At 48.1% G+C, this 27,867-nt stretch overlaps 1 protein-coding gene across 3 annotated transcripts in view; it reads left to right on the top strand.

Annotated features, from left to right (window-relative positions):
* GRIK4 (glutamate ionotropic receptor kainate type subunit 4) overlaps positions 1-27,867 on the top strand; it is a 171,013-nt gene that overhangs the window by 90,535 nt on the left and 52,611 nt on the right. The window contains exons 1-5 of one of the 3 annotated variants that reach the window (XM_088066731.1): positions 10,444-10,579; positions 11,367-11,459; positions 15,961-16,125; positions 22,882-22,979; positions 25,243-25,408. In XM_088066731.1, the coding sequence (XP_087922857.1) occupies positions 15,981-16,125; positions 22,882-22,979; positions 25,243-25,408 (409 nt within the window). In that variant the 5' untranslated portion in view covers positions 10,444-10,579; positions 11,367-11,459; positions 15,961-15,980. Of the gene's footprint in view, positions 1-10,443; positions 10,580-11,366; positions 11,460-15,960; positions 16,126-22,881; positions 22,980-25,242; positions 25,409-27,867 lie in introns of those variants that run through there. The other 2 variants (XM_088066730.1, XM_014257316.2) reach the window with 2 other exon arrangements.

Below are 27,867 nucleotides of genomic sequence, written 5' to 3'. Positions count from 1 at the left end.
GATCTCTGCAGACCCGGCAGATCCGTGCCAGAGCTCTGCAAATCCCTGGCTGTGCCTCCCAGGGCGGGAGGAATTGGGAACGTCAGGTTAGATAAGCTTTTTTTGGGATAGGGAAATCCTTTGTGTGAGTGAATGAGCCCAGAAACATGAAAGGGACTCGTTGCTGTTGGTTGATTTAATGTGAAATACAAAGAGTGGGGACGGGAGGGAGTTGTGGAGGGGTTCCTGGGGTGTCTGAAGCGGCTGGAAGGTGACAGGGACGTGAGGGAGCTCTTTGGGGTCTGAGTGAGAGGGGAAAGCTGCAGCTCTCAGCTCATGGAGAAACACCTCAGGCAGCTGCTGCTGCATGAGAAAGGAAAAGCGAGGCAGGACCTTGAATGAATCCCAGAATTCCAGAATCACTGAGGTTGGAAAAGCCCTCCCAGACCTTCAGGTCCAACCTGTGACCCATCCCCACCTTGTCACATCCAGTTATCCTTTAGAGACTCCAAACCACCTCCCTGGGCAACCCCTTCCAAAGTTTTAACAAAGTTTTCCGTGTAGAAATTCCTCCTGATGTCCAACCTGAGCAGTTTCCTCTCCTCCCACCACTGGCTGCAGCTGGTTTAGGGTTGGTGCTTCATACCCTGCCTTTGCTCATCTGCTAAAAATTCTCCTCCCTGGGTTCCTGACCCACCCAGGGGACTCCAGGCACTGGGAAAATCCCTGTTCCCACGGGAGAGCCCTGCGTGCCCTCAGGCATCCCCATCCCATCCCAACCAGCAGCTGGAAAATTCATTTTATCACTGCAAACCATCAGAGCACAGCACTGGGAAATGCAGATCTTTCTGCATTTCCTTGAAAACCACACTAATGTGACAGTTTTCAATAAAATAAAGGAACAGGGCTGGAGGTGAGAAAAAGCACATATATATATAATTTCTCAGTTACTGCTCCCTGAGCTTTTTCGATTTGACTGTTTCCCCTCTGATGTGTGAAATCCGAATGTGAGCCCCGGCTTTCTCAGCTCCCTGCCTGTTGACCTCGTCAGAAACACTGAACGCAAGAGGGAAAAAAAGAACAATAAATTGCTTTATGTACCTCCAGTCAGGAGAGCCCTGCACTTCCCCTCCCAGGCAGACTTTTCCATCTGTCACCTCGCTGTGCTGCCTCCAGGTTACCGCAACAAGAAAACTTAATAATTGAGGCGATGTCAGCAGAGAACGATCCATCCATCGCTAAAGAACCGCTTTTGTAACCAATTTCCCTTTTAGCATGACTGGTTTTGTTGCCGGTTTGTTTGTTTTTTTCCCGATAATAATCACTTTCCAGGACCTATTTTCATTCATGCCCGGGCAAACATTCCAGAGCTGTCACTTTGGGCTGCCCGTCCTGCGCGCACCCCGCGAGTGCCGGGGCATAATGAGGGGAAAAATCTCTGCTGCAGGACAGGATAAAGAATGCGAGGACAGAAGGATTATCCCTCGTTTTTCCCGACAGGGAGGTGACATCGGGAGCCTCTCGGGAGGTTTTTAGCAGTAGTTAGAGACTTGCCGTGCTGTCATTACAGAGCTGCAGAGGAGCTGGTGATGCTCAGGAGTTGTTGCTGAGCCCGTCCTGAGCTCTCCCCACACCTTTGAAGCACCTTTGTAGCTCAGATAATTTGGCTGTCTCAGAGGCTCCCTGTGCAGGCTGGCTCCTGCCTGTGGAAATAACTGGAATTTTCACATTTTCTCCTGAAGAGGAGATCAGGGTGATGTGCTCCCAGCTCCTTGGTGCTCGCAGCTGGAGCAGCAGGCACTGAGAGGCTTCAGGGCTAAAATTTTGGTTCTGTTCTTTGTCCCTGGGTATCCCAGAGCATCCCCTGGCAGCCAGGGAGGGCAGCAGGGCACAGGGAGCTGTCAGGTTGTTACTGGTGCATTTAAATACCTGTAAAGTATTATCTGTGCTTTTCCTTTTTTGTTTTTTATTTCCCCACGATTTTAGGGATGTCGTTTCTCTATACTCAGTTTCATTTCTGTGTCGGATGTGAGACTATGCATATTAAAATGTCACTTGTTTTTGTAAGGAAAAAAAACCTTGTGTGACTGGGGGAACAGAGCAAAGGCCAGCCACAGCTTGGCTCTGCTCTTTTGCCACCGTTTCCTATCCTCGATCTAATTTCAGTAAAGCTTCAAACCCGTGTAATTACGCAACAGCCTGACATCCCCACACAGCCCTGGCTTCCACCTCCCCGGAGCATCTTCCCTCAGCTCCCAGCACTCTCCTGCCTCTCCCAGACTCAACATTTAATAAATGGCAGCGGAGTGGGTGGGGGAGCTGTGTTTACCCCGAGCCTGCCAGGCAGACAATGAACCTCCTCTCGCCCAGATGGCACCGGCTCCTCTCCAAGCTGACAAACAGGGGCTGGTGCCATCCAAACGGGCCCAAACACAGCGAGAGAGCGGCAATTCCAGCGCCTCCAGTGACCATCTGGACACACAAACTGATTTTCTATTTGGATAATAAAGCCTCTCCTACGTCTCCAATATTAGCCGTGTATGGGGATGCTAATTGATTTAATTGACGCTCTCAATGTCGAGCCGTGGGCACTGCCAAGCTTCTCAGTTTGGGTACGTGGCGGGGTTTGATAAACGTTGGAGGGGAGGAAATTGTGGGGTGATTTGGAGGTTTTGGGAAAGGAAGGGATGTGGCAGCTCCTGGAAAATGGGAATCACAAGTTCCTGGCCCAGAAGAGAAGCCTCTGCTGAGCTCCCCTAAGCAAAGGGACAGAATTTTGCTGCTCTTGGTAGTGCTGAACTCTTTTAACTTATTTAATTTCGAACAAAGGTTGTCTTTTCATGTTTTATTTATACATACACATTCAAACACGTATCAGATGTGGTTATATGAGAAATAAAATCGTGGCCAAGTGATTAATATCCTTTATTTTTGGACTTCAGTAGCATCTCACAACTTGGCTCATGACGTTCTGCAGAAAAAACCCTGCATTCACAGACTTTGAATGTAATGAAAACCCTCTCTGTGCCTTGAAAATCTGTTTGCTGGCCTCAAGAAATTTAAATTTTCAGAGAAACACCACTTTTGACCTCAAAGATATTGCCAGGGCTTCTCTGCCAAAAAATTATCCCAGCCTGTCTCTTTTTTTTTTCCTTTAGATGACCTTTTTTTTCCAGCAAACAAACAAAAACAACAACAAAAAAAGAAAACCCACAACCTTGCAGCAAAGTTATCCACTCAAAGGAGTGGCAGAAAGTGATCTCCTGCATCAGGGACAGGATCAGAACCAGAACCAGTTGGTTTTGAAGCTGTTCCCACATAACCTCAGGCTTTTATTCATCAGTTTTCCTGATCATTAAAGAGCTTTATGATATTAAGGATATGTAGAGGTGGTTGGTATTTCCTAGGAAAAGCCTCATCCACTTGAGCCTTTGCCAGTCTTCAGGGGAATATTTTGCATTTTTTCCCCTGTGCTTTCTCTTGTTTCAAACAGGGGGGGTGTTGGCTTCATTTCCTGTTGATTTTGCTCTGTGCAGACTCCTCATTTACTGGTTAATCAGGAAAACACAGCCAAGCACTTTTTGTGAAAGGCAGGTTGGGTTTGGAGGGGAGGAAAGCGGCTCAGAGGAGGCACCTGCAAACCACCAAATTGTTGGCCTGAAATCCTTTTCTCCAGTAAAATGTTTGGGAAAAAGGGAGATAATTTGGCTTTTAGGAGCAGGGATTAGGGATTTAAGCATTTCCAAAAGGTGGGAGAGTCCAAGTGAATGCTCTGGGCTGCCAGGGGAGGATCATGAGGGGAGAAATGACAATTTTCTGGGGGTTTGACCCCACCTTCTCAAGGGTGGAGGCTTCTGTCAAGTGGCTCTGGCAGGAATCTCGTCCCCTGATGTCACTGCACTTGTTAATTGGACTTGACAGATGATAATGAGGGAGAGGCTGTGGCTGAGCAAGGGCAGAGGGAATGGCAGCACTCCTGGGGGAGCAGGACAGAGCAGAAGAGTCCAGATGTCCAGGAGTTACGTGAGGTCACTCCAATTATTAATCTTTGCCATTTCTGCTCCCAGAGGTGGCAGGGCAGAATCAGCGACTCTGAAGTGAAGGTTATTTATCTCCAGTTCACAATCCTGGCTTGGCATCACTGTTAAACCTCATGAAAATGAGTTTTTTTGGGGAGGGACCCTCCTCTTTTGAGGGTGTATGGGGGACAGGTCCCCTGAGCAGATGTGGAGTGGGGGGTGACATCGTGGTGCCGTGTCCCCAAAATGCAGCCCTGTTCCCTGGAACTGTGGTCCTGTGCCCACATGCCTTATGGCTAATGCATAATTTGCCTTAATTAGCTTAATTAGCCTGGAAAATGGGGTGGGGAGGGTTGCCTTTGCTGGAAGGTCAGTGTGTCCTCCCCTGGACACCAGGGGACGTCGCGGCCTTGACAGTGAGCAGGACTCAAATGCTGCTGCTGCTCCATCAAGGAGAGGGATTATGTCCTTGAAAAAGGTGGGATTTTACCCTCTCAGGGGCAGGATCGGTGTCTAAATTCCAGAGCAGGATTGGGCTGTGTTTTGTGCCTCTTCTCCCCACGAAAATCAGGTGACAGCAATTCTCTGTCTGCTGAGAAATGGAGCTGTCCCAGAGTCCTGAGCAAACAGTCGAGAGCTGCAGCTGTGCCGTGCCTGTCATGAGAAAGAACAGCCTTGTTTGTCACCAAATCACACAAAAGTGGCACCTTTTCTAGAGCAGTCACATTTGCAGGCTGCTCAGAGGCTTCTGAGTGGCACAGGCAATATTTCCCCTGTGCTGGGAACCTGCCCAAGTCGAGGGGACTCGCTCCAGGGTTAGGTTGGAATTGGATCCCCTTGTCTCCCCTGGCCCTGGGCTCTCCTGTTTTCCCTTGTAACTCACAGGAAACTGCCTGGCCAAAATGCTTTTCCCTCTCTGGGATGAGTCAGGGGGGGAAGAGCTCCTGTTTAACTGGAAAAGGGGGCTGGGGGCAAAGGAAGGGGAAGAATTGCTGCCAGAGAGCTGTGGAATGAATGAATGAATGACATTTGTTTAAAGACACATAAGGAGATTAATGATGGGAGTTAAAGTATGAAAGCAACAGGGCCTAAGTGTGGCATTAATGGAATCCATTTTCTCCACCATCTCCTGCAGGAACTCTTTGGAAGTAGAGAAAGGGGAAAATCACTTTACAGTAATAACTGTTATTTATATAAGAGAACAGCTTTGGATATATCAAAATGCAAGGTTTCAGGGTAATAACTGGCCCCTCACAATCATTGTTATCCATTTAAAAGACACTTTCTGTGATGGTGAAGAGATGGAGGAAATAGCCCCAATCCTGCAACTGATCCAAAATGAAGTTTATTTTATTATTGTCACCATTAGTCAGTTCCCAATCTGATAGGATTGTATTAAGAAAAAGGAGAAAAGGCTGGAGGAGATGAAGGGGGGCTGATAATCAGAATTTGTTGGGGCCATTTGATGGGCTCATTACAGACCTGGGGCCTCATCTTGGCTCCCTCCAGAGCCTCCCTCCACCGTGGCTCTGCTCCTTGGGCAGGAAATCTGTCTTGCACAAAGCAGGAGTTCAGCTCTTCTGCAGGAATCAGGAGAGGCTCATGAATGATTCATGAGAAGGGATTGGGGGTAGCAGGGAAGGATGATAATAATATTCTCCATGTGTCAAAATATAACAATAATTTGACCAGCTCTAATTTTTAATAACCACTGGGTTTGGGAGCAGATGTGATGGATGAGCTGGAGCAAGCCATGGTCTCCCAAGCTGGCTTTTCACTTCAGAGCACCAAGGCCACTCTCTGAAATATTAGAGCTGTATAAAACCTCTCAGACTGTGGGAGGAAGGAGCAGAAAGCTGAAAAGGAAGGGACAAAGGGTCTGCTCTGCTTTCATAATTCCAATTAGAATAAGTGTTAGAGATGATCCTTAATTGATCCTGGCTCAGAGCGGCTCTGGAGCGGGAATTTTATCATCTTTAAACCTCCAATCTCATGGAGTGAAGCCTTTCAGAAGGGTTTTCCACTTGAACTCTGCAGGGTGTTATCGTGAGCAGGGGATGAGCTGAGAGGGGTGGCCAGGAGTGGGTGACAGCGAGGGGAGGTTGGGGATTTGACGATGGGGTCACAGTTTGCTGTCCCAGACGTGGCCCAGGACGTTTCTCATGTGGGAAGAGGCAGGGTGGGATGATAAAGCAGCCCTGTTTCTCCAGGCAGGCTCTTTCTGGCTGGGATAATGAAAAAGAATTGGATTTGTGAGGGCAGCTGACACAGCTGGCTGTCTCTAAGATGTTTTCATTGCTGTGTTAAGAAGTCTTTTACAGACTTGGAGAAGTACTGGGAACGTGGTGCTGCCTGAAGCTGTCAGCCCTGACTCCTCACATGACAGCAGCAAGAGTGAACCCCCAGCAGAAACCCAGAAACCCCCAGCAGAAATTCCAGGACCACCCACTAGAATACCAGAGAGTGGGAAGGAGCCTTGGCAAGGCTCTGCTCTCCCCTAAGAGTGTGCTTAGGCTTGTGAGTATCAAACATAAGTGCTGGCTTCAGCTCTTGCAGGTATCCTCATTAAGATGGTTGGAAGGAGGAGGATTTAATGATCTGAACCATGACTTCAATTAATCAGTATAAATGTTGCTTATTTATAACATAAAGCCCGGCCTATGGATAACTCTGTTGTTTAATTAAGCTTATCACTGGGAACCTGATCCAGTTCCTTGCTGCGTTAATGTCACTAATTCAGAATCCCCTCTTAGAAGCTTCAGAACAGACTGCAGGGGATGTAATTCACTCCACTCCCTCTGCTTTACAAGGCTGGCTGGGTCTGGAACATCTCAATCCTCACCCAGTGCTGGTGCTGATTCCCCCTCGATCCCACCAGCTCTTCCATCATTCCTGACATCCCAGGGGCCTGGAGCAGCTTTTTCCTCGGGTTTGTTCAGCCTTGTTCACTAAGAGTTTTTGTGTCTGCTTTAATTTACTCTCTGCAGCTGAGCCTTTTTCTGTGGCTTTGCTTTTCCTCTCTTCCTTTCTTGCTCTTTGCTTGCCCTCTCCAGTTTCTGCGTGGTGTCTTTAAAACTTTTCCAGATGCAGGAGAATCTGTAATGAGCTCCCAGGCTGAAAGCAAAAACTGTTTGCACAGAAGTTGTTCTTTACCCACACTGGAGAGCCTTGCACTAGGAACCTCAGAGATTCTTGGGAAAACTTTGCATAACTTTTTAAGGATTTTGTGGTTGTTTTTCCTGTAATGCCAGGGATTCTCCAGGCAATGTTTGACACCCCCCTGCTTAGGGGTGGTCTCCAGAGGATGCTGAGACAAATTGCTCCGAGCGAGGATGTTGCTGTGCATCACTTCACTCACTCAGGGCTCTGCAGATCCCTTCTCTCAAAAAAACATTGGAAAAAAAAATCAAAGTGTAGCTGCCTTTTTTTTTTTTTTTTTTTTGGTCCAAACAACCAGAAAAAGTATCCTGGGATTAGATGAATTAGCAGTGTGCTGCTAAGATGGATGGAAAGACAGGGAAAACCATGTCAGAGTCCAGGGAAAAGCAAATTGCTCTTTCTCTTTCCCATCCAGAAGTCGGGGAAGAAGCCATCAGGGGAGAAGGATTGCAGTGGGCAGAGCATACTAACGAGGGAAGGCAGGAAGACATTAAAGCAACCCATTAAATCAGCTGAAGGCTGAGTGGCAAAAAATAAATAAGTAGAGGCTGTGAAGATTGATCAGTATTGGATCTGAAGGGCTTCCACATCTGCTGTGGCAGCTCTTTAGCATCTCATTCCAGCGTGACTCAGCAGCAAAAGGTGTTTGTTCTATCAGGAAAGCGCAGGGATGACAACAATCCTGAGGCAGGGGAAGGCTCAGGTGTTGTTTTATGCCTGGATCAAACTCTTTTATGTGGTTTAAGACATCTGGATCCTCTTCCAGAGAGGTGAGGTTTCTAATGTCACCTTTTCCCAACTTTAGTCATCTTTTCAGCTTTTCTGTTGGAGCAGACAGGTTTGGGGGAAGGCATCTCTGCCCATGGAAGGTGTCCCTGCCCATGGAGCTTCTCCCTGCCCATGGCAAGAGGGTGGAATTTGATGATCTCTGAGGTCCTTTCCAAACCAAAGGCTCCCAAACATAGTTTGACTCTTCCATCCACACTCAGCCACGTGGCATTGACCCATTTATCTTTACACACATTCCTGCTTCCAGGGATTCCCATCTCCCAGATGATCTGTTTGTTGTGCTGCTGACTTTGTGACATTCTCAAAGGCCTGAGGATTGAGGCAGAATTGTCAAATTTTGGTGGCAGAAAGGCTGAGTGTCTAAACAAGGCTTCCTGGCACATTAAATGTTTATCTGTCACATGGTCCTGGAAAACCTTGAGGAGCCACCTTATCTCTCTACTCTTCATCCATCATGGGAGGATGAAAATCATTCCACCTATCATTTGTCTGGCTCATATCTTTATAGGAATTGTCATATCTACATCCAGCATAGTCAGCCCTTGTCCTTGGCTCCATCTTTTGGAGATTTGTCACAGCAGCAGTGGCCACTAGTCTGTTACAGGAATAGAAGTGGTGCAAAACATCTCTAAACTCTCCATATTAATGCAAACAACCCCTAAGATCCCTCAACAACGTTTTTCCCCTCCTCACTTTGATACTGGGGGTACATCCAGGGCTGTTTCCTGTCTCTGTGCGTGGATTAATGCCTGGATGGGGGAAGCCAGGACCTGGAATTTCCCTCCTGCATCCTTTGGGCTGAGCTGTGCATCCCCTGTGGTGCACTGGGGTTTGCCAAAGCTGTGACCTCCCTGAAACAGGGAGGTGCTGGAAGAACAAATGCACTTTAAATGCTGAGAAATCCTGAAGGGTTCAGAGGAAAATGGTCTTAAAGCCCCACTTAATGGAAATTCAGTGGCTTTAGAGGGACCCCCAGTTCCTTAAATCCTGTAACCTGCTGTCTCATCCTCAGCAGGATCAGAGGAAATGGCCTCAAGTTGTGCCAGGGGAGGTCTGGATTAGACATTAGGAAAAATTTCTCCATGTAAAGGCTGTCAAGCACTGGCCCAGGCTGTCCAGGGTGCTGAAAGCATTCCAAAAACGTGTGGATGTGGCACTTGAGGACAGGGTTTAGTGAGCATGGTGGTGGCTTGATGATTTTAGGGGTCTTTTCCAACCTGTGAACAGAAGGAGGTTCAGGAAATGGTTTCCCCAGCAAGGCTGAGTGCCAGGTTTGGGAATGTTTCTCTCCTTAAATCCCTGTCAGTCAGAAAATCCCAAAGTGTTGCAGATCTTTGTGAGCCACTGAAACTCAGCCACCTCTGGGGACGGAGCTCTGGGATTTTGTGGGGTTATGGGTACAAAACACATTTATTGAGGGGATTTTGTAGGGTCTGGGTCCTTTTCTGCCTGCTCTCTGCCAGCTCTGCAAATCTCACAGCTCCATTATTCATTGTCATCTCTCAAATCCATCATTAGAGCCATAAAATCCTGCTGGACTTTCCCATTTGTTTGTTGGCTTTTTTGTTGTTGTTGTTTTTGTTTTTTATCTCAGAAATTTACCCATTGTTTCTTCCTGCCTCATTCTTTTTGCTTGCCTGGCAGTGGCGCTTGGGGTTTGTGTGGTTATTTTTCTTATATTTATACTCTCCACTGACTTAATTAAGTTCTTGCTCATTTCTTGGTCTTGCCAAGTTTATTGGCCCCACCAGGGCTTCCCAGTGCTCTCTTCCTACAAAACCACAGCTGCTGCCAGTCACCTGAGACCACGAAAATGGGCAGGAAAAACTCCTTTGGAAACTCAGCTTGACATTATGGAAGCAAAAGACAGGCAGAAAAAATGATCTTCCCAACTCGGGTCAGTGTTTTTAGGCTGGATTCCTAAGAAAATAAGATTTAGGCATTTAGGGGATGTGGGTGGCCATGCAAGAGCTTGGATTTTGGCAAACTCTGATCCAGTTTGACAGATGGGGCTCTGCAGAGCTGCTGAAAATCTGGATTAGAGGGCAGTGCTGTGGGGAGCTGCTGCTGGGAGAAAAGTTTCAGGGAAAACAAAAAAAGCCACCCCACCACAGCACACTGATCCATGCAGAAACAATCTCCTGGTGGCTGGAATTCCCTGGTTTTGGGGGTTTGTGGACAGGCAGGAGAGCCCCTGGTTTTCATTTTTCCAGCCTGTCCCTTCCTTTCAGAGCCAGAATCCCATTCCCTGACCTTGCACCTCGGGAAGGCTCATTCCTCCTTCTCCCTGCTTTCCTCTCCGTGTTTTTGGGAGTTCTCTTGGCAGGTTTTTCAGGGCATGAAGTGCCACTGAACTGGTCCCAATCCCAGTATTTAAATCCCCAGCTCAGGATTTTCTCCACAGCTGCAGCGCCTCAAGTCTGGCTGTGAAAACTCACAGGAGTTTCCCTTTAAAATCAGTTTTCTGCCCTGCTTCGGTACCAGAGGGTGGGTTCAGACCCCCTGAGCCAGCTCTGGATGGGAATTTCCCATTTTAGACCCTTTTCTTATACTTTTGGTGCCTTTTTGCTCCTCTTTTCGTGCTCGGGGTGTTTGCTGCTGCTTCAGAGTGGGATTGATATTCCCCAAATCAGGTGAGATGAGGAGCCTGGAGGGTTTTTACCTGCCTGCCCTAGAGGGATGATGTTTGCTGGGATCTAGGGATGGTCCCACTGAGGTTTTGCATCCCAGCATGATGGACAGATCACCACCTTCCTTCTCAATTTTCCTGGAAACTCCAGGTCTCAGGCAGTGTAATTCTGATTTTATGTACACAAAGCAGTTATTAAAGAAGATAAAAGAGAGATTGTGTTTCAAGCAGCAGGAACTAAAGCCCTCAGCTGTTTTTATCACATCTCCCCTGAATTTGCTCTCTCTGGATAGCAGGAATGAGAGGGAAGCTCCATTTAAATGCAGATTTCCAGTGCTGGCCAAGAGCAATAAATAGCCCTCTGCTACCCCAACCAGACAAACATTATCAAGCCTCTTTGTGAAGAAGATTTTATGTTTTCAGATCTTCTTTTTCCCTTGATGAGATGCTCTTTCCTCGCAGAGTAATAGCGTGTTGACGCCTTTTTATTTTATTTTTAAGCAGCACTTCAGAGATTATAATGGAAATACAATCCCACCTGTTTCTCCACTGGAGCTCCACTTGACAGCCCAGTAATGAGGAACTGTGCAAATTTCTTCTCTTTAACTCTACTGACAGCCTGGAGGGTTGATACCTTATTCAGCAGAGCAGGAAAACACAAAATAAGGCAATTTTGGCAACAATTTTTAATCACCTGACCCTGCAGCCTCGTGGTTTTGGAGGTGGGTTGGAGCTCAGGAGGATGGGGAGATGTGGAGGTCTGGGGTGATCCATCTCCTGATGTTCCTCAGCAGGATGTGGGTGTTTGAAGAATGAAATATTTTCCTGGAATTCTTTTGGGTTTCCTGGTTTGGAGAGGAAGGACCGGTCGGCTCCGGTGGCAGGTACTGGATCTGCTGGGAGACTGGACTGGGCTGGACTGGGATTACAGCTCTTGCTTTGATAAACCATAGAGGATTTGAGGGAATGGTGTGGCCAGCAGGAGCAGGGAACTGAGGAGCCACCTGGAATTCCGTGTCCAGTTCTCATGGAATGAGGGATGTGGAGGGGCTGGAGCCCCAGGGGTGGCTGAGGGAGCTCAGCCTGGAGAGAAGGAGGCTCAGGGGGGACAGCAGCAGGAATTTCCCCATGGAAAGGATTGTTAAATATCAGAAGGGGCTGCCCAGGGAGGTTTGGAGTGTGTCCAGGGAAGGACTGGTGGCACTCAGTGCTCTGGTGGAGATTGGGTGCATTTGGACTCAATAATCCAAGAGGTCTTTTCCAACATCAGTGATTCTGTGGCTGTGTTTACAGCATAAATCAGAGGAGGTTGTAGGTGTGATCTTAACCTGTCATTTGGGACACTTAAGAAATATTATAGGTACCTTTATGTGTTTTTCACTTGGAGGGACAGGTTATGAACAGTGAAATATCCTGTTTACCAAGCCAGTGCTGTGTTAAATCTACATTTTCAAGAGATGCCTTGAGATGAAAATCGTGTTTCTGAGTATGACTTTACATTTCAAAGGTATAAAAAGCATGTGAGAAAATGTAAATGAAAAAAAAAAAGCCGTGAATGAGGAGAGGTCAGCTGCACACAGTTTGTTGTGGCTGTGTGTAATCCTCACAGTGGCATCTGTTCCCTGTTATTGTTATAAAAATGTGACTTCATGAGATTTGGGATGAATCACGAAGCTGGCTGGCAGTGGGATCAGCCTGTCAGAGTGCATCTGTTGGCAGCCTGGCTGGGGCAGGCAGCGCTCCGGGAGCCACAGGGCCCTGGGGAATGGAGCTGGAGCCTTTTCTGCTTCCTCAGCCCTGCTTGGAACCAGCTGAGGGTGGTGAGGACTGAATTTCAGCACTGGGGCACTGAATCAGATGATGGCTGTGTCTCACCCAGCTCTGGCAGACAGCTGTCTGCAGCTCAGGGAGCTCACAAGTGACAGCCCTGCCAGGCCTCAGACACTGCTGTGGCACAGAGAGGCACAACTGAGCTGTTTGGGGTGAGAAATGAGTGTCCTTCCTCCCCCTGGAGAGGCAGAAGGGGTTGAGCATCTGCTGTCACAGCTGGCTGTGCTCAGGGCTGGAAGGGCTGAGCCACATGGCCCCGTGTGGGCTTAGGGATGTGGGGCTTGGAGGAGGCACAGGGAACTCCTTGTGCAGCTCCTGGATCAGCACAGAGCACCAATTCCTCCTTGTCCTTCATCCCTGTGGGCTGAAAATTCCCTGCAGGACAGTCAGTAAAATCTCCTTTTCTCAGAAGGTGCCATCCCATCCCCTTGCATTTCTCTGGCTCCTAATTAAACCTTTATTTTTTCTGTTTCTTGCTCTTAAATCATTAACTTTGAGCATTGCCTTTGAAATCTGTATCTGATGGAGTTTTGCAGGGGAAGTCACTTGTTGCTTGAACCTTGATTGATTATTACCCAGTTATTCCAAAGGGATAAACTCTCCTGGTTTGGTGCTTCTGGAGCGTGGATTTAGTACGGAAAATCTGAGTAAATTGAATAAAAAGCTAATTATTACAGCATAAGGGATGTTTTTCTGACAGAATTGGAACATCCCATGGGAAGAGATGTTCTTCCTGAGAAAAGCTCAGTCCTGGCTGGCTTCACTCAGCGCCTGGGAAATCCTGAGCTTGCAGATCCAGGTGCTCCTGGCTCCCTCTGCAAGGTTTATCTCATCATTCATGGAGAAGCAGTCTAGACCAGAGACATTTATCACGATGGGCAAGACAGAAGTGATTTTTGAGGGCAACAAAGTTCAAAGACTTTGCTGTAAGTCTTCAGGATTAAAGATTTACTTGATGCATCTTCCTCTGTTTAATAGACAGGAAGAGATGAAAGGGAATTTCTGGAAAGATTTTCGTTCATACTTAATGATGCCACTATTAGATGAGCTTTGGCACTGTGTCCCAAGCCATGAAGCTTTAAAACCAACCTTTTTTAAACATTAAATGACCTTTTTTCATCCTCCAGCTTTAATAAATAAAGATTAGTTCAGCCTCATTACCTCCCTAGTCCTGGGGTGCTGGTGTAATATTTAGTTAAAGTAACCAGTCTCCCAAAATGAGCACATTTTGCTGGTTTCCTATCCTAAATCCCACAGGGACACTGGAAATTCTACTGGAATTTGATCTGGGTTCTGGAAGTGCTGCTGCCACTTCCAGCCTGGGTCCAGGCTCTTCATCTGAATTCCTTTATCTCCAAAACCTGCACTTTCCTCTTGTGTTTGCTCCCAAAGTTCAAATTCCATCAGAGCTGAGCAGGTAAAAGAGTTTGTTGTTGTTATTTTGGGTTTCTTCCCTTCTTCTCTTTCCTTCTTCATCTTCAGGGAAGTTTTCAAGATTCTCAAGAATAGAAAATCCCATCCTGAACAGAGATTAAAAAAAAAAGCTCTGTGCAAACTTCTTTGCTTAGCTTGAGGAAACTATTCAAAATGCTTTGGTTTTGACTATTTTTATACTTAGAAATCATTTAACTGTACATTAGTGGAAGTGGATTTTGTTTGAAAGCTGCCAATTAGGAAAATACTTGAAAACATTCCCCAATTTAGAGATTTTGAAGCTTTAAATTAGAAACTAATGAATCTGAGAATGCTGACATGCACTCCCCCACTGCTGATCTTTAATTTCACAGAGTCAGCACCTGAGCAGGAGCTGCATTAGGTGATTTTCATCAGGCTCAGCACGTGGATTTACCCTTCCCTGGGAGCAGGGCTGCAGGAAAAGTTTCTACAAGAACTTTCTCCTCTGCTTCTCTCCTGGAAAAGTGGAGTTTATGAAAAATTGTTCTCCCAGCTTTATTCTAATTAAAAGAAGTCATCAGCCATATTAATATCCTAAAACTCCTGCTCCTGGCCTTGGAGGAAAGCACAACCCTTTTTGTTGCATAATGAGTTTAAGATGAACTCAATTTAACTCCCATAAAACTGGGGAAAGATAGGAACAGAAGGGATTTTTGAGTATTATCAGGATGTGAAGTAAATCTGGCTGGTGTGGGCCACCTTTGGGCTTCCCCTGCTGGGGTTAGGGCAGGGCTGGGACACAGAGCTGCTCCTGTGCCAGGAGAGAAAAGATCCCACTGGGATGAACAGGGCAAGGCTGAGAAAAAGAGTTTTGGGGCTGGGTCAAAGCCTTCGGGGCAGGAAAACCAAAGGTGAAGGAGCCTGGGCCCCAGGCAGGGGGGTCTGGGCTGTGTTGGAGACTCCCTGTGGCAGTGAAGGGAGGTGGGAGAAACGAGGAGCTTCCAGAGAGGCCTCTGTGGATCCCTCAGTCCTGGCTCCAGCTCAACACCCCCGTGCTGCTCTGAGCATGGTCCCAGCCAGCTCTGCCTTCCACACCTGTGTGTCCTTTTTGCCTTGCTCTCAGGACTCAGGATACCTCCCTGATGGGCTTGCTTTCAGTTCCCAGCTCATTTATCCTTTTTTATCCTTCTCCCTACCAAAAACAACCCCAACTCAAACCTGCTGCAGCACAAGGACGGGTTCCAAAGCTCCAGCAAAGCACCCTGGCTGCTCCAGGGAGTTCCCTTTTTCCCTGTCACAAACCAGCAGAGCCCCACTAATCCCTGCTCTGCTCCCCTACACCTGATCCAGCACCTGAGCAGTCCTGAATGGCATCACTCCCTGTGGAGTGGTTTTTTGGAGAGGAAAGACAAGAACCGGTGTTTTTTTAATGCACACAGCAAACAGCAGCACTGCTCTTCCCCAGATCAAATGGCAAAGCTGCCTTCTGGGGGGAGACCTCCTGTTAGCAAGGATAAACCCACTGGGATGCCAAGTCCTCATGGAATTCTGGCCTGAATGCTCCACTCCTGAGTCCTTTTTGCCTTCCTCCCAGAAAACAAAGATAATACCCCTCCTCAACGTGCCACAGCTCTGGGTGGGCAGCCCCAGGAGCCGGGTTCAAGAGTTAAGAGCGTTCTGTTTGAAAAATATTTGTCCCTCCCCACCCACGGCTGCCCACGTGCTTCCTGAAATATTCCAGCTCTCAGCTCCCTATCAATGCTTCGACAAAAGACTCAGCCAGGGTTTTTGGGGACGCTCTGCCTTTGCTGGGGTGTGAGGCAGCGCCTGGCTCTGGGGTTTGTAGGGTTCCCAGCTGGCTGTGCCCCCGGGAGCAGCCAGCCCGTGTGGCAGTGGGAGCCTGGCAGTGTGGGTGGCTGTGCTGTGCCATTCCAGCAGGTAAAACAGAGGCTGCTGAGGAGATGTCACCACCCACCTGTCTGGCAGGACCTGGGGAGTGGGAGAAGCAGCAGGAAAGGCCGCGTGTGGGAAGGGGGACGCGCCAGCTCTGGCGCTGACGGGAGCACAAACAGAGCTCCTGCAGGGATCAGCGAGTGTGGGCACGGGGAGGGGAGAGGAGAACCCAAACCTAACCAGTGCCAACACCTTTTCCCCCCACAGCTGCCATCCTGGATGACCCCATGGAGTGCAGCAGAGGGGAGAGGCTCTCCATCACCCTGGCCAAGAACCGCATTAACCGTGCGCCCGAGCGGGCGGGCAAGGCCAGGGTGGAGGTGGACATCTTCGAGCTGCTGCGGGACAGCGAGTACGAGACGGCAGAGACCAGTGAGTACCACCCCAGAGAGCCCAGCTCTCCTCCCAGGAGCCGTCTGGCACACTGAACTTGTGATTTTGTGCCAGTCAAAAAGGAACAGGGAAGAAAAAACCCATCTCTGCGCCTTGCACAGAGCAGTTTTCATTCGAGGTGGATGAAATGTGCTGGTGTGATCCAGACTGAGAGGATCCCTGCCCCCAGTGAGCTTTGCCACCACTCAGTGGCTTGGGACAAATAATTTCCTTTAATCTGCCTGTCAATAAACAGGGGTAATGCTGATCCTTTGTCAAGCACTTAATGCTGAGCAAACAAGAGACTCTCGGGCAAGTTGGGCTCAATTAAGTTGTTTTTGAAACCCTGTGGAATCCTGTGTGTCAGCAAACATGACAGCTCTTCCTGGAGCTCGAGATTGGCAGCAGATTTATTTACACCAAGTGAAGTTTTTCAAGTGATGTTTGAAATCATGAGGATGAAGAGGAGCTGATTTCCAAAGAGCAGCAGATTTCCCACGTCACTTTAAAGTCCGTGAATGGAACAGTTCTTTATTAGGGTTGTTCCTCTGGATGCCCAATATGCCAGTTCTGTGCTGATGAATAAAAAAGAAATTGATGGTCACTGTCCCACAGTTTGAAAGGAAACCTAAAGGTCTATGGTGTTTTTTTTCCTGTAAGAGGGAAAACCCTTTGGAGTAGGAAATCCTCCTTTTAGAATAATTTTTAAGCCGACCTTTAGAGTTTAAGGGAGGTCTATAATTTTTTATTGCCAGTTGGCTCGAGAAAGCTGGAGGATTCATTTTAAATAATAGGGATTTTAGGCTCATTTCCTTGTGATTCTGCATTCCATGACTGTGTGATCTGCAGGGTATCCCCAAAAAGTGTGGCAGAGTGTTGTGGTTTGGGGCTGGCTGGTTTTTCCTGGAGTTTTGGTGGGTTTTCTGCCCAGCAGTGCTCAGGGGTCTCCAGGTGAGCTGGCAGAGCAGCTCTGTGGGGCTGTGGGATCAGCACATCGCTCCTTCATTTCCTGAACGAGCGTTTGCACTATTTATAGAAGTGTGCAGTTAATAAAGAGCGTCTCAGCAAGTACCTGGGCTCTATTTATAGAGCCTGTCACCCTAGAGGCAGCCTGGATTAAACCCAGCTCAGGGACTTGCATCCAGAACTTCTCCACTGCTTTGGATCCCTCCATTTCTAAATATTTTCCTGGTCTTCCCCATCTCTATTGTCCACTGTTGTCCCCTAACTTGGCACAGCATTAGGGCAGATCCAGTTTACCTGGCCAGACCTTGCAGAAAGGATGGGAATTGCCTGGGTTGAATGGAATCCCAGAATTCCAGGCTGGGAGGACTTTAAAGTGCATCCAGCTCCAGCCCAGCCTGGCCTTGGACACTTCAGGGATCCAGGAGCAGCCACAGCTTCTCTGGGCACCTTGTGCCAGGGTCTCCCCACCCTCCCAGGGAAGGATTTTTTCCCACTATCCCATCTATCCCTGCCCTCTGGCAGCTTGAAGCCGTTCCCCCTTGTTCTGTCACTCCACACCTGTAAAAAGTCTCTCTCCATCTTTCCCTTTCCCTCTCTTCAGCTGGAAGGGACAATGAGATCACCCCAAAGCCTTTTCTTTTCCAGCAAGCCCAGCTCTCCCAGCCTTTCCTCACAGCAGAGCTGCTCCATCCCTCTGATCCCCTCGGTGGTCTCCTCTGGACTGACTCCAAGCACATTCCCAGTTTGTCCCTTAAATATCCCAGATCTCCCTGTGAGACTTCTGGAAAACAACAGAGCTCCTCATTTTCCTGAGCCTTCTTTGTCTTTAAAGAACCCAGTGGCATTTTTAGCTCCATTTTTGTTCCTTCCTCATAAATATCCTTCTTGTAGCAGCATTCCTGGCCTTTAACTTTTTTTGGGAAGCAGACTTAATTTCAGTGACCCCAGAGCTGCTGTAAGGATCATAAGAGAGATTTCTGCCTTATTTTCAGCCTGTGACACTGCTCAGGAATTCTTCTCTTGGAAGGTTTCTCCAGCAGAGGAATATTAATTGGCTGAGAATGAAATATTATGCAAGAAATTGTTGATTTCTGCAAATGTTGTGTTTGGGGAGAAATTGGAAACAGGGCAGGTGAGGAAAGGGCATCTCCCATTTCCAGTTTCCACATTGGAGTGATTTGCTTTGTTTTCTTTACTTGGATTTTTAGAGTAGCAATTGGAGCAAATTGACTTGATTTTGGTGAATTTTGCAGTGTGTTATTTGCCTTTTCTGCGGAGGGAAAAAAAAATGTCTGGAAGCTTTTCTTAGAAAAGGAATAATCTGGATTCTGTATGGCTCTGCTATTAATGTCACTGATGTTATTCTTGATTTATCCTGGTGGCAGAGGAAAATCAGATCCTCAAACTTAAATTTCAAGGCTTTCATGACTTTCAAATGCTTCAATACATTGCTGGTATTTGTTATGACACACAATATTAATAAAAACTGTTGAGATGTTTTAACCTGTGACTGCAAAGCTGTTTACAGCTGTTTAATACTGTTCTCACATTTCACACTCTTTGATTCACTCTTAAATATCACAGCTCCATGCTTAGCTGTCAGATCCAGGAGTGCTGGGATTACACCATGTATTGCATAGAAGAGGAAGAAGAATTTAGGGGAGTTAGGGTTTTTATTTGGGGAGTCAAGATTTTTATTTTGTATTTTATTTTGTATTTTATTTTGTATTTTATTTTGTATTTTATTTTGTATTTTATTTTGTATTTTATTTTGTATTTTATTTTGTATTTTATTTTGTATTTTATTTTGTATTTTATTTTATATTTTATTTTATTTTTTTCTGGAGCTGTTTTTCTCCCATTTTACCTTCTGGCTGACCCAGGTGTTTTAATGTAAGAGAGCCCCAAAATCTGAACTGCTCCAGCTGGTAAAATCCGAGTCAGTCCACTACATTCATCCTTCATTTGCTATTCCAGCTTTAGATAGAAATGAACACAAACCTTGCCTGCTCCTGTGTGATTTTAAGGAGGTTTCAATGATAAATTGTGGGCAGAACCTCTTTTTTTTTTTTTTTCTGTTTCTAGGAAAACCTGTTCTCCCTTTGTGTTTGATGGTGCAGTTCCTTTAGTGCAGCTCCAAAATGACTTGTTTAATCATGTCTCTATCTAAACCACCTTGTTCCTTTTGATGCCTGGGCAGGACAGATTTCCCTACTTGTCACCCTGTCCCCTCTGGCCTCGGGTGCCTTTTAAGCTCCTCTTTGTTGTGAATCCAAACATCCCAGGGCAGCTCAGGAGAGAGAGGCAGCTGGAGAACAGGAGATTTTCAGTTATCCACACTGATATTTCAAAGTGCCCTTTCAAAGGGTCCTTTCAGTGCTGTTTTTACCTCTCCCACTCCTTTGGAGGATTTCATGTTTCAGCCTGCTCTGGTTATCAGGGAATCATGGAATGGTTGGGGTTGGAAGGAACCTTATGGATCATTTTGTTCCACCCCTTGCCATGAGCAGGGACATTTTCCACTCTCCCAGGTTGCTCCAAACCCCATCCAACCTGGCCTTGGACACTTCCAGGGCATCCCCAGCCTCTCCAGACGTCTCTGGATGCAGGTCAGGAAGCACAAGGGATGCTTCTGGAGCATCTCTAGAACCCCTTCTGTTTACGCACTTGATGTTTTCTCTCTGAGAATCCCGTGGCCAGTCCCTGTCTCTGGAGATCTTGGCTGTGTTTGGCAATCAGGGAGCTGCTGAGGTATTTCCACACCTTCCCTGCTGGTTTATTCTGAATTAGAGCCAAGAATCTGCTGTGCATTCTGTTTGAAACCCTGCTCAGGTATCTGTGTGCTCTGAAAGAGATGATTCTGCCCCAGGGGTGGATCCTCACTCTGGAGGGAGCTTTCAGCCCTGCTTTGAACAGGGGAGGATTCATGGAAATGTTTTCCAGGTGCTCTGGGATCTCAGGAAGTGAAAGACACTCTGACCATGTCTGAGGGGATGTGCATACATTTATCATCAAGAGCTACTCATTTGTTGTGCTTTTTCACGTTCAGAGATAAATTTGCAGTTTGGCCTTCCTTTAAAAAATATCTTGCTGTATCCCAAGTGTCCAAACCTGGACTTAATTCCCAAATACCCTCAAGGAAATGATTGGACACTGCTCTGCTGTACGAAATGAGGGTCCCTGTGCCCTGAACACACCTGATCCAGCATGCTCAGCGGTGCCTGTGGTAAAGAGGTTCTGAAAGTGATGCCACTTCCATGTCCAGCATTCTTGAACCCCTGAATTCTAAACAACATCAAAACTGGGACAAAAACTGGGAGCTGCTGGAGCCTGCAGCACTCACAAAGCGCCCTGCACAGCTCACAGCTTTTGTGGTACCCAGGGGTTGGAGTATGAAGGGGTTTGAGCAGCACAGGGTCTGTAGTTATCCACAGCTGTAGTCCCTGTGGTTATCACAGATGGATTTTGGGTACAGGACCAACATTTCCACATCTTGCAAGCGCTGGTCTGGACGCTCATGGCAGCAGCAAGGTCGAGCCTTTTCTCTCTGTGGAGATCTGACAGCATCAGGTAATGCTCTGAAATAGGAAATGTGCTTGGATTACAAGAGAGGCTTTCCAAATGTGGTCAAAACCTTTGCCTCAGGCACTTCCACCTTGTTTCCATTCATTTTCCTTCATTTTCATGGATGTTTCCCCCTGGTAGTGATAAGCCAGGTCTTTTTTTTCCTCCAGCTGTTACAACTCTGTTACTATGGCTTCTTAACCCACTTTTTGCTCCTGCTAGCAGGCACAAGAAGAAAACCACTCACCAAACTTTCCCCTGCATGGCACAACGAAATTTTCCCCAGAAACTTTGTCCTGGTGACCTGTGGATAAGGGAGGGCTTGGAGCAGCTCCATCCTCATGGATGCTGAATGGCAGAGCTGAGAGGGACTGATGAGTGCTGCTGAGACAGCAGGCAAAGCTTTCAAACCGCTGGTGCTCTTGATTTAAAAGGATCTTCTGGAGAGGTTTAAGTGCCTGTAAATTTTTTAAGCAGGGAGGAAAAGCAAGCCCTGGATTCCTTTGAAGATGCTGCAGAAAAATATCCCTCATTCTGTAGGAGATTGAGTTGTTGGAGGGCGAGGGAGCTCAGGAGGAAGGAAAACCCAAGAGGAGATGTTTGCATTTCATGAGCACTTTCTGTAAGAAGTCAGAGCAATCAGTGGGGACTGGGGAGGATTAGGAGCTTTTCCTTCAAAAGAGAAGCAAAACCAATTCCCCAAAGTGACAAATGAAATGAGATTTGGGCCTCATTCCAGTCTTCAGGAGTCTAAGGCCAGAGATGACAGAATCATTGAATGGTTTGGATTGGCACAAACCTTAAAGATCATCTTGTTCCACCTCCTGCCATGGGCAGGGACAGTTTCCAGAGTGGTCCCAGCCCTGGCCAACCTGGCCTTGGATGCTTCCAGGGATCCAGGGGCAGCCAGAGCTTCTCTGGGAAAACTTGAAACTGTAGATGTTCACTTCCCAAACCCCACACTCAACCCCAAACTTGCTGCTCTGAAACCACCCCAAGCACAGCGAGCTTTCCTTCCACTTCCAGCCTTGATTTAAAGGCTCAAAGTAGCTAAAACCCCTGCTCAGATCTGTAGCTCAGCAGTTTGACAATGAATTCACTTTGCTACCAAAAATCATGCTCAGATTTGAATTTTTCCAGCTCAAATAACTCTTCCCAACCCTCACAAGAGCTGCTCTGAGGCGCAAGCCAGGGGAAGAGGCAGGTTTGATACTGAAGAGTGCCTGTCTTTAAAATCTCAGCTTTGGGATGCAGTGGTTTGGTTTTCACACACAGAAATGTTGTGAGCTTGCCCTGGCCAGAACTCATAGGAGTTTTGGTGCCTCTTTTCTCCCTTTTGATGCCTCCTTCCTCCCCTTCAGTATCCAATTTCTTCAGAAAGATTCCAGCTGAGCAAATTTTTGTCAGGGGAAAAAGCTGAGTGTGTGAGCATGCTGAGGCAGGTCTGGCATTGCAGAAGGAGCTGTGGCCAGCTCGCAGGAGGCTTTTGGAGCTCAGGGATTGAGGCATGAGGGGCTCTCACCCTCCTGTTCAAGAGGTTTTTCCTGCTCTGGAAGGGCTCTGAGCGATGCAGGGGATGGCAGCAGGGAGGTGACACCAGCTGGGCTGCTCCTGGGAGTGAAATTCAGCTGGATTTGTGCTGTGAATTAAAAGGACCACAAAAAAAAAGGGTTGCACTTTAACCCAGGAAGAGATTTAACTCCTCCAGTTTGTCAGGTGTTTTTTTATGGTTCTGCTAACCTTGGTGCCAGGGAGCCAGAAGATTTAACTACTGCCAGGAAGAAAACAACACAAAACAAATGAAAACCATCAATGAAATCCTTATTTTTACCACTGAACTCTGCAAAGATGAGGGGGGAAATTCCTGCAAGTCTCTTTGATGCTTTGAAGCCAGGTCACTGCTGTGTTTAGCATCTTCCATAAAGTTTAGTTCATGTTTCTGTCCTGGGGGTGGTACAAGAGAAGGTCAGGGATGAAGATTTTGGGGTTTTGGGAAGAGTTTAGGTGGGGTTTTTAAAGGCTGGGGGAAGATGGAGAGTGCCACAGGCAGGGTGACAGTGCTTCAGGGGGAATAAAGGGATTTTGGGGTTGGAAATGGCAGAGAGAGTGTTGTGTGAAGGAGATGATGCCGTGTCCTTACTGAGTGCAGCAGGCACTGTGAGCACAGCTGTCTGCTGGAATTTGGGATGAATTCAGATCTCTGTTCCTTCTCTCTGATGCCCACAGTGTGCCAGATTCTCCCCAAAGGCGTGGTGGGAGTCCTGGGACCTTCCTCCAGCCCAGCCTCCAGCTCCATTATCAGCAACATCTGTGGGGAGAAAGAGGTAAGCGGAGCAGTTCCTTGGTGGTGATCAGAGTGGACAGCTTGGTTTGTCATCCCTCCTCCTAATGCACAGATTTTGTTTTCCTTTTCCCTTTGCTGCCCCTTTCTGAGTCCCTTTCCATCTCTGCATCCCCTTTTGCTCCTCACTTTCGTCACCAGCACAGCCCCAGTGACCGCAGGCTGCAAACCCCAAAGTGTCTCCTGATGGATGCAACCCCAAAGCTCCTGCTGTCACTTGCTGCACAAGCTTTATGCTTACTGCTGTTCCATCCAGTTCAACCCCTTTTTTTTTTGTCTGTGTCCAGACTATGTGCTGGATTTAATATTTTATGAGCCTTGAACCATCCTACACTGATCTGGCGCTGCACTCGGGAGAAGAAATTGAGTTCTCTTCTCATAGTTCATCCCTTTAAAGCCAGAAAACATGGCTCAGCCATTTAGTGGCTCTCTCTGGAGCCCAGCTTTCGAGGAGAGGAGGCTGGGGCTGAGCACTGTAAATAATTTGCATTCACAAATGAGTGCTGGGTGGTGTTCCTGGAGCGTGGAAGAGATGGAAGGGATCTTTCAGCCCTGATGCACGGGGCTGCAGCAGGAGGGGTCTCCTGGGGGTGTTTTGTAATGTTTTCTCTTGCTAAATGTCCTGGACACGTGCTCCATGCCAGGAAAGGCAACTCTGCAAGTGTTTTTCCTCAGAAATTCAGATTCATTCTGAGTCTCTGATGTCCTGATTTATTTTTTTCTTCAGAGAGGTGAGTGCTGGTGCCCTCCTCAGATGTTTTTCCTCTCAGCTGCCCTCCAAGCGATGTAAACCTGCAGGAATTCCATGGGATTGACATCCCAGGAGCATCAGCTGGTCACACAGAGCCCAGCCAGAGCCCCCTGTGCCTACAGCCACCCTTCAGGGAAGGGAGCAGTGTCCCCAGGCACCGGCTGGAGTGACTGATGCTCCTGGGGGATGGACCCTGTGATACCCCTCTTATGCCCAAAGAATCCCTTCCCCCTGTCCAGAAAGGGGAATTGCACCGGGGCAGAGCTCTTGGAAAGGAGAGGAGGGTTCTTGGGGCTGAGGGCAGGGGCTGAACAGGGCTGTGCTCAGCTCTGGGAGCTGGTGTGGTGCTGGGCTCCTTCCCCTGTGCCCGCAGCTCTCTCTGAGTCCCAGGCTGGGTCTGGGTCACTCCCAGGAGCGATCAGGATGTGCCAGGAGCTGCTCTAGTTACAGGAATCCACCTTTCCCTCCCTGGCTGAGGGCTGGAATCAAGGCAGAGAGCAGCTTATTACTCCTGATCTTCCCCTCTGCTGACCAGCAGCTCCTGCTGTCACTGCTCAGCCATCATGGGCTGCTAACAGGCTCTCCCAGGAGGAGAGAGGTGGGAGACAGGGGCTGATGGCTTCGGAAGGACCAATAATGGAGGGAGAGAGGACCTGACACAGCTAACAAAGCTGTGGCAGATGTTTCCCTTTCTCTGACTTGTGTTTCTTCCAAAATAATTGGCGTGGCAGAAGAAAAACAAGATTGCCTCTCTTTATCTGGCTGAGCCTGCAGCGTCTGGGCTGGATCTGGGTGTCTGCCCACCCGTTCCATCCACCCTGGTCTGCAGGATGTGCAGCACAGCTACCTCAGAGAGAACCCTGCGGCTTCCCAGCTCCCAAAATTCTCCGTGGAGCAGCATCCCGCTCCAGCTGCTGCTCTGCTGGATCAATGACAAGGCCAGCACTGGTGCTTCCAGCCCTGTCTGGCCTCCTGTTGATCAGAAATGCCCAAAGCTTCTGGCTGCTGCAGCTGTTCCTCCTCTGGCCAGCCTCGCCAGCACGGGGTCATCTTGTTCTTGCCTTGGTCTCTGCTAATTAATTACCTGGTGGCACCTCCGTGCAGCAGGCAGGGCTGGATGATCCCCGTGTCCCTGCACAGCATCCTTCCCAAACGAAGGCTGGGCCCAGCTACAATTAGTGCCCCAACTAATTAGATGAACTCACAGGGAAGGTTTCCTGTGCTGTAATCACAGTCCCCGTTGCCTTTCGCTGAGTGGCTCAGCAAGACTTTTCCTGATCCACTCCTTCCCGTTACTGTGATAATTATTTTCCTCTGCTGTTGCACGAATCCCAGCCTCCCCTCTTGACTCCAGTGATGCCTCTGCAGTTTTACTGGGATATTCCACTTTCTGCCTGCTGTGAGTTTCACACCACAGGCCCTTTATCACAGATTTACTTGTTTTTATTTCTACTTCCTCTTTAATTATATTTTCTTTCCTCCTTGCCATGCTCAGGTTCCTCATTTCAAAGTGGCTCCAGAGGAGTTCCTGAAGCTGCAGCTCCAGAGGTTCACCACCCTCAACCTCCACCCCAGCAACACCGACATCAGCGTGGCCGTGGCAGGAATCCTGAATTTCTTTAACTGCACCACAGCCTGCCTCATCTGTGCCAAAGCTGAATGTAAGTCTTTGCCAGGCTGCCTTTGCCTGCCCTCTGCTTCATCTCCTTTTTGCTCAGAAGGTCCCCAGTTCTCATGTTTCTGCCCAGAGCAGCCTTTTCCACTCCAGAGCAGTTTGTCCACCCTGGTGCCTCATGGAGGTGTTTTTCAGAGGAGGAAAGGGGATGGGAAGAGATTTTCCTTCCTTCTGTTTGACCATCTGAAGAGCATTTTGCTTCCATAGATGAGGCTTTGAGTAAGAAAAAAAAAAAATTAATAAGGTGTAGGCCTGTTTCTGGAGATTGTTTTTAGGTAAGTAAAGCATATTGAAATATGTCTTGTCCAAAGCAATGTAAAGTTTGTGACCTAAAAGCAGGATTTGATTAATAGTCAGCACAGTGCACACCCTCCTGGGCTCTGCAGCCCTACATCTGCTGTGACTGTGCATCTGGATGCTGGAATTTCCATCCCAGCAGGGCCAGATCCATCCCAGCAGGGCCAGATCCATCCCAGCAGGGCCAGATCCATCCCAGCAGGACCAGATCCATCCCAGCAGGACCAGATCCATCCCTGCAGAGCTCCCTGGCTGCTGGAGCAAAGTGTGTCCTGTGCTTTCTGAGGTCACCAGGCAGTAGATTTGGGGTGGCCACACCAGTTGTGTTTTTATTGCCCTGTGCCAGATCCATCAGCTCTGGAGTTTGCCAGACAAACCATCCTGGAAGAGGGGCTTTGGAAAGGCCCGTGGATGCAGGGGGAGCTTTGGCAATGCTGCTCTCTGACTGGGCCAGCTGAGGGAAAGGCAGCATCATTCCCAGGGAGCCCTGGGCAAACATCCCAGCTGGTGTGGGAAGATTCCTGCACAGGGACACAAGAAACAGGAGCATCTTTGCCTTTGTGCTTTCTGTACCCTGAGGGCAGTGGGCACTGGCTGAGGGAAGTCAGTAAATCACCTCACATTTACCCCAGAAAAGGCCCTGGCTCAAAATGATGCAATTAAAATCATGCAAATGGTCTCCCACATCACTCCCAGTGCTGGAATTTTTCATTGTCTAACCTTAACCTTAAGCAAGAAGGGAAGCAAAGATAATTAGGTTTTCTCAGCTGCAGTGCAGGAAGCCCAGGGCTCTGCACCCCTGCCCTGCTCCCCAGTCCTGCACCACGTGTCTCCCACTGGGATTAATATGATTAATATGATTTCTATTTAGCTGGATCAAACCCCCTTACCTGAAGCAATCCAATTTATTTCACTCTGGTGCTGCTGGATAACTCAGTATTTAAGATGTGCCGAGTCCTTCCCAGAGCCAGGGAGGCAGTGGGACAGGAGCCTTTCATCCATCCCACTCTTTGTGCTCAGCAAGGACCTGATGTGAGCCAGGCCTGAAGCCCAACATGCCCTGGCTGTAACAGAGCACAGGCAAGGCTTAACTGTAGGAGCACAAACCCCGATTTTCCCTTAGAACATGCTCTGCTCCTGAGCACAGTCCTTAAACAACTAACTGGAGGCATTTTGGGCTTCTGGGAGGTTCCCTTGAGGCAGCTGAGGGGAGCAGAAGAGCTGCGTGCTTATCAGTGAGGAAATGCTGCTTTGAGGGATGTTGTTATTTAGATCCCAGGAGGGGCAAACTGGAGCTGCTTTGGTTTAAGTGCGAGGCTGTGTGATGGGACCCCTGGGCCCTACCCTGCCACACTCATCCTGTCACATCCTTCCTCTGGGGGCTGGCTGTGATTTCCCCTGGCAGAAGCAGAAAATGACCCTTAAAGCCAAAGAACTTGGGCCAGCCTAAGTGTAATGCTGTGGGGAATGTAAAATGTAATGCCATGAATAGAATTAGATTTGTGTGACTCTGTTTGGTGGCTAGAATAAGGTTATCTGACTCAGTTTCTCTGTGATGTTTGAGAATTAGCTGGTTTGGGAACTGCTCTGGAAGGTTTTGTTTGATTCCACAGAAATCTTAACCCAAAAAGGCAAATAGAAGAGTGCATGGACTATTTTGTAGCTTGTCTGACTGTCAGAGGGGAGGGAATAACACCCAGTGCTTGGGAAGGGTGACCAGGGCACCCTTGTGCACATCCTTGATCTTTATTTTTATTTTCAATATTTTTTATTTTTAAATTCTAACAGCCAGGGAGATGTTTGAAGCAACAGTGTTGGGATTAAAAGCGAGGCTGGATCATGGGAATGTTTTCTTCCCAACCATCCATGTCCAGGACTGCAACCATCAGCAGCACTGCAGGTCCTCCATCAGCAGGAGCATTAAACAGGGATGTGGCACTCCAGGAAAGCTCCAGCTCCTGCTTTTCCTCCTTCCCAAGAAGCAGCTCTGGTGCTGAGAGCTCGGGAGCACGGCTGCTCCTGCCAGCTCCGGATGTTTCCATAAGGAAAAATCAAATAATCAAGGTCAGGACTTGCCACAGGCCAGCCTGATCCTCTCTCAGAGCTCCCCACGGGAGTGTTGGAGCAGCAGGTGCCTGGTGCAGCCTC

The sequence above is a fragment of the Pseudopodoces humilis genome, chromosome 25 (genome assembly GCF_049639895.1).
Source record: "Pseudopodoces humilis isolate 2021_Gansu_Grassland_sample_001 chromosome 25, ASM4963989v1, whole genome shotgun sequence".
In the NCBI taxonomy this organism is placed as follows: domain Eukaryota; kingdom Metazoa; phylum Chordata; class Aves; order Passeriformes; family Paridae; genus Pseudopodoces; species Pseudopodoces humilis.
This window is presented reverse-complemented; position numbering and strand designations above follow the sequence as displayed.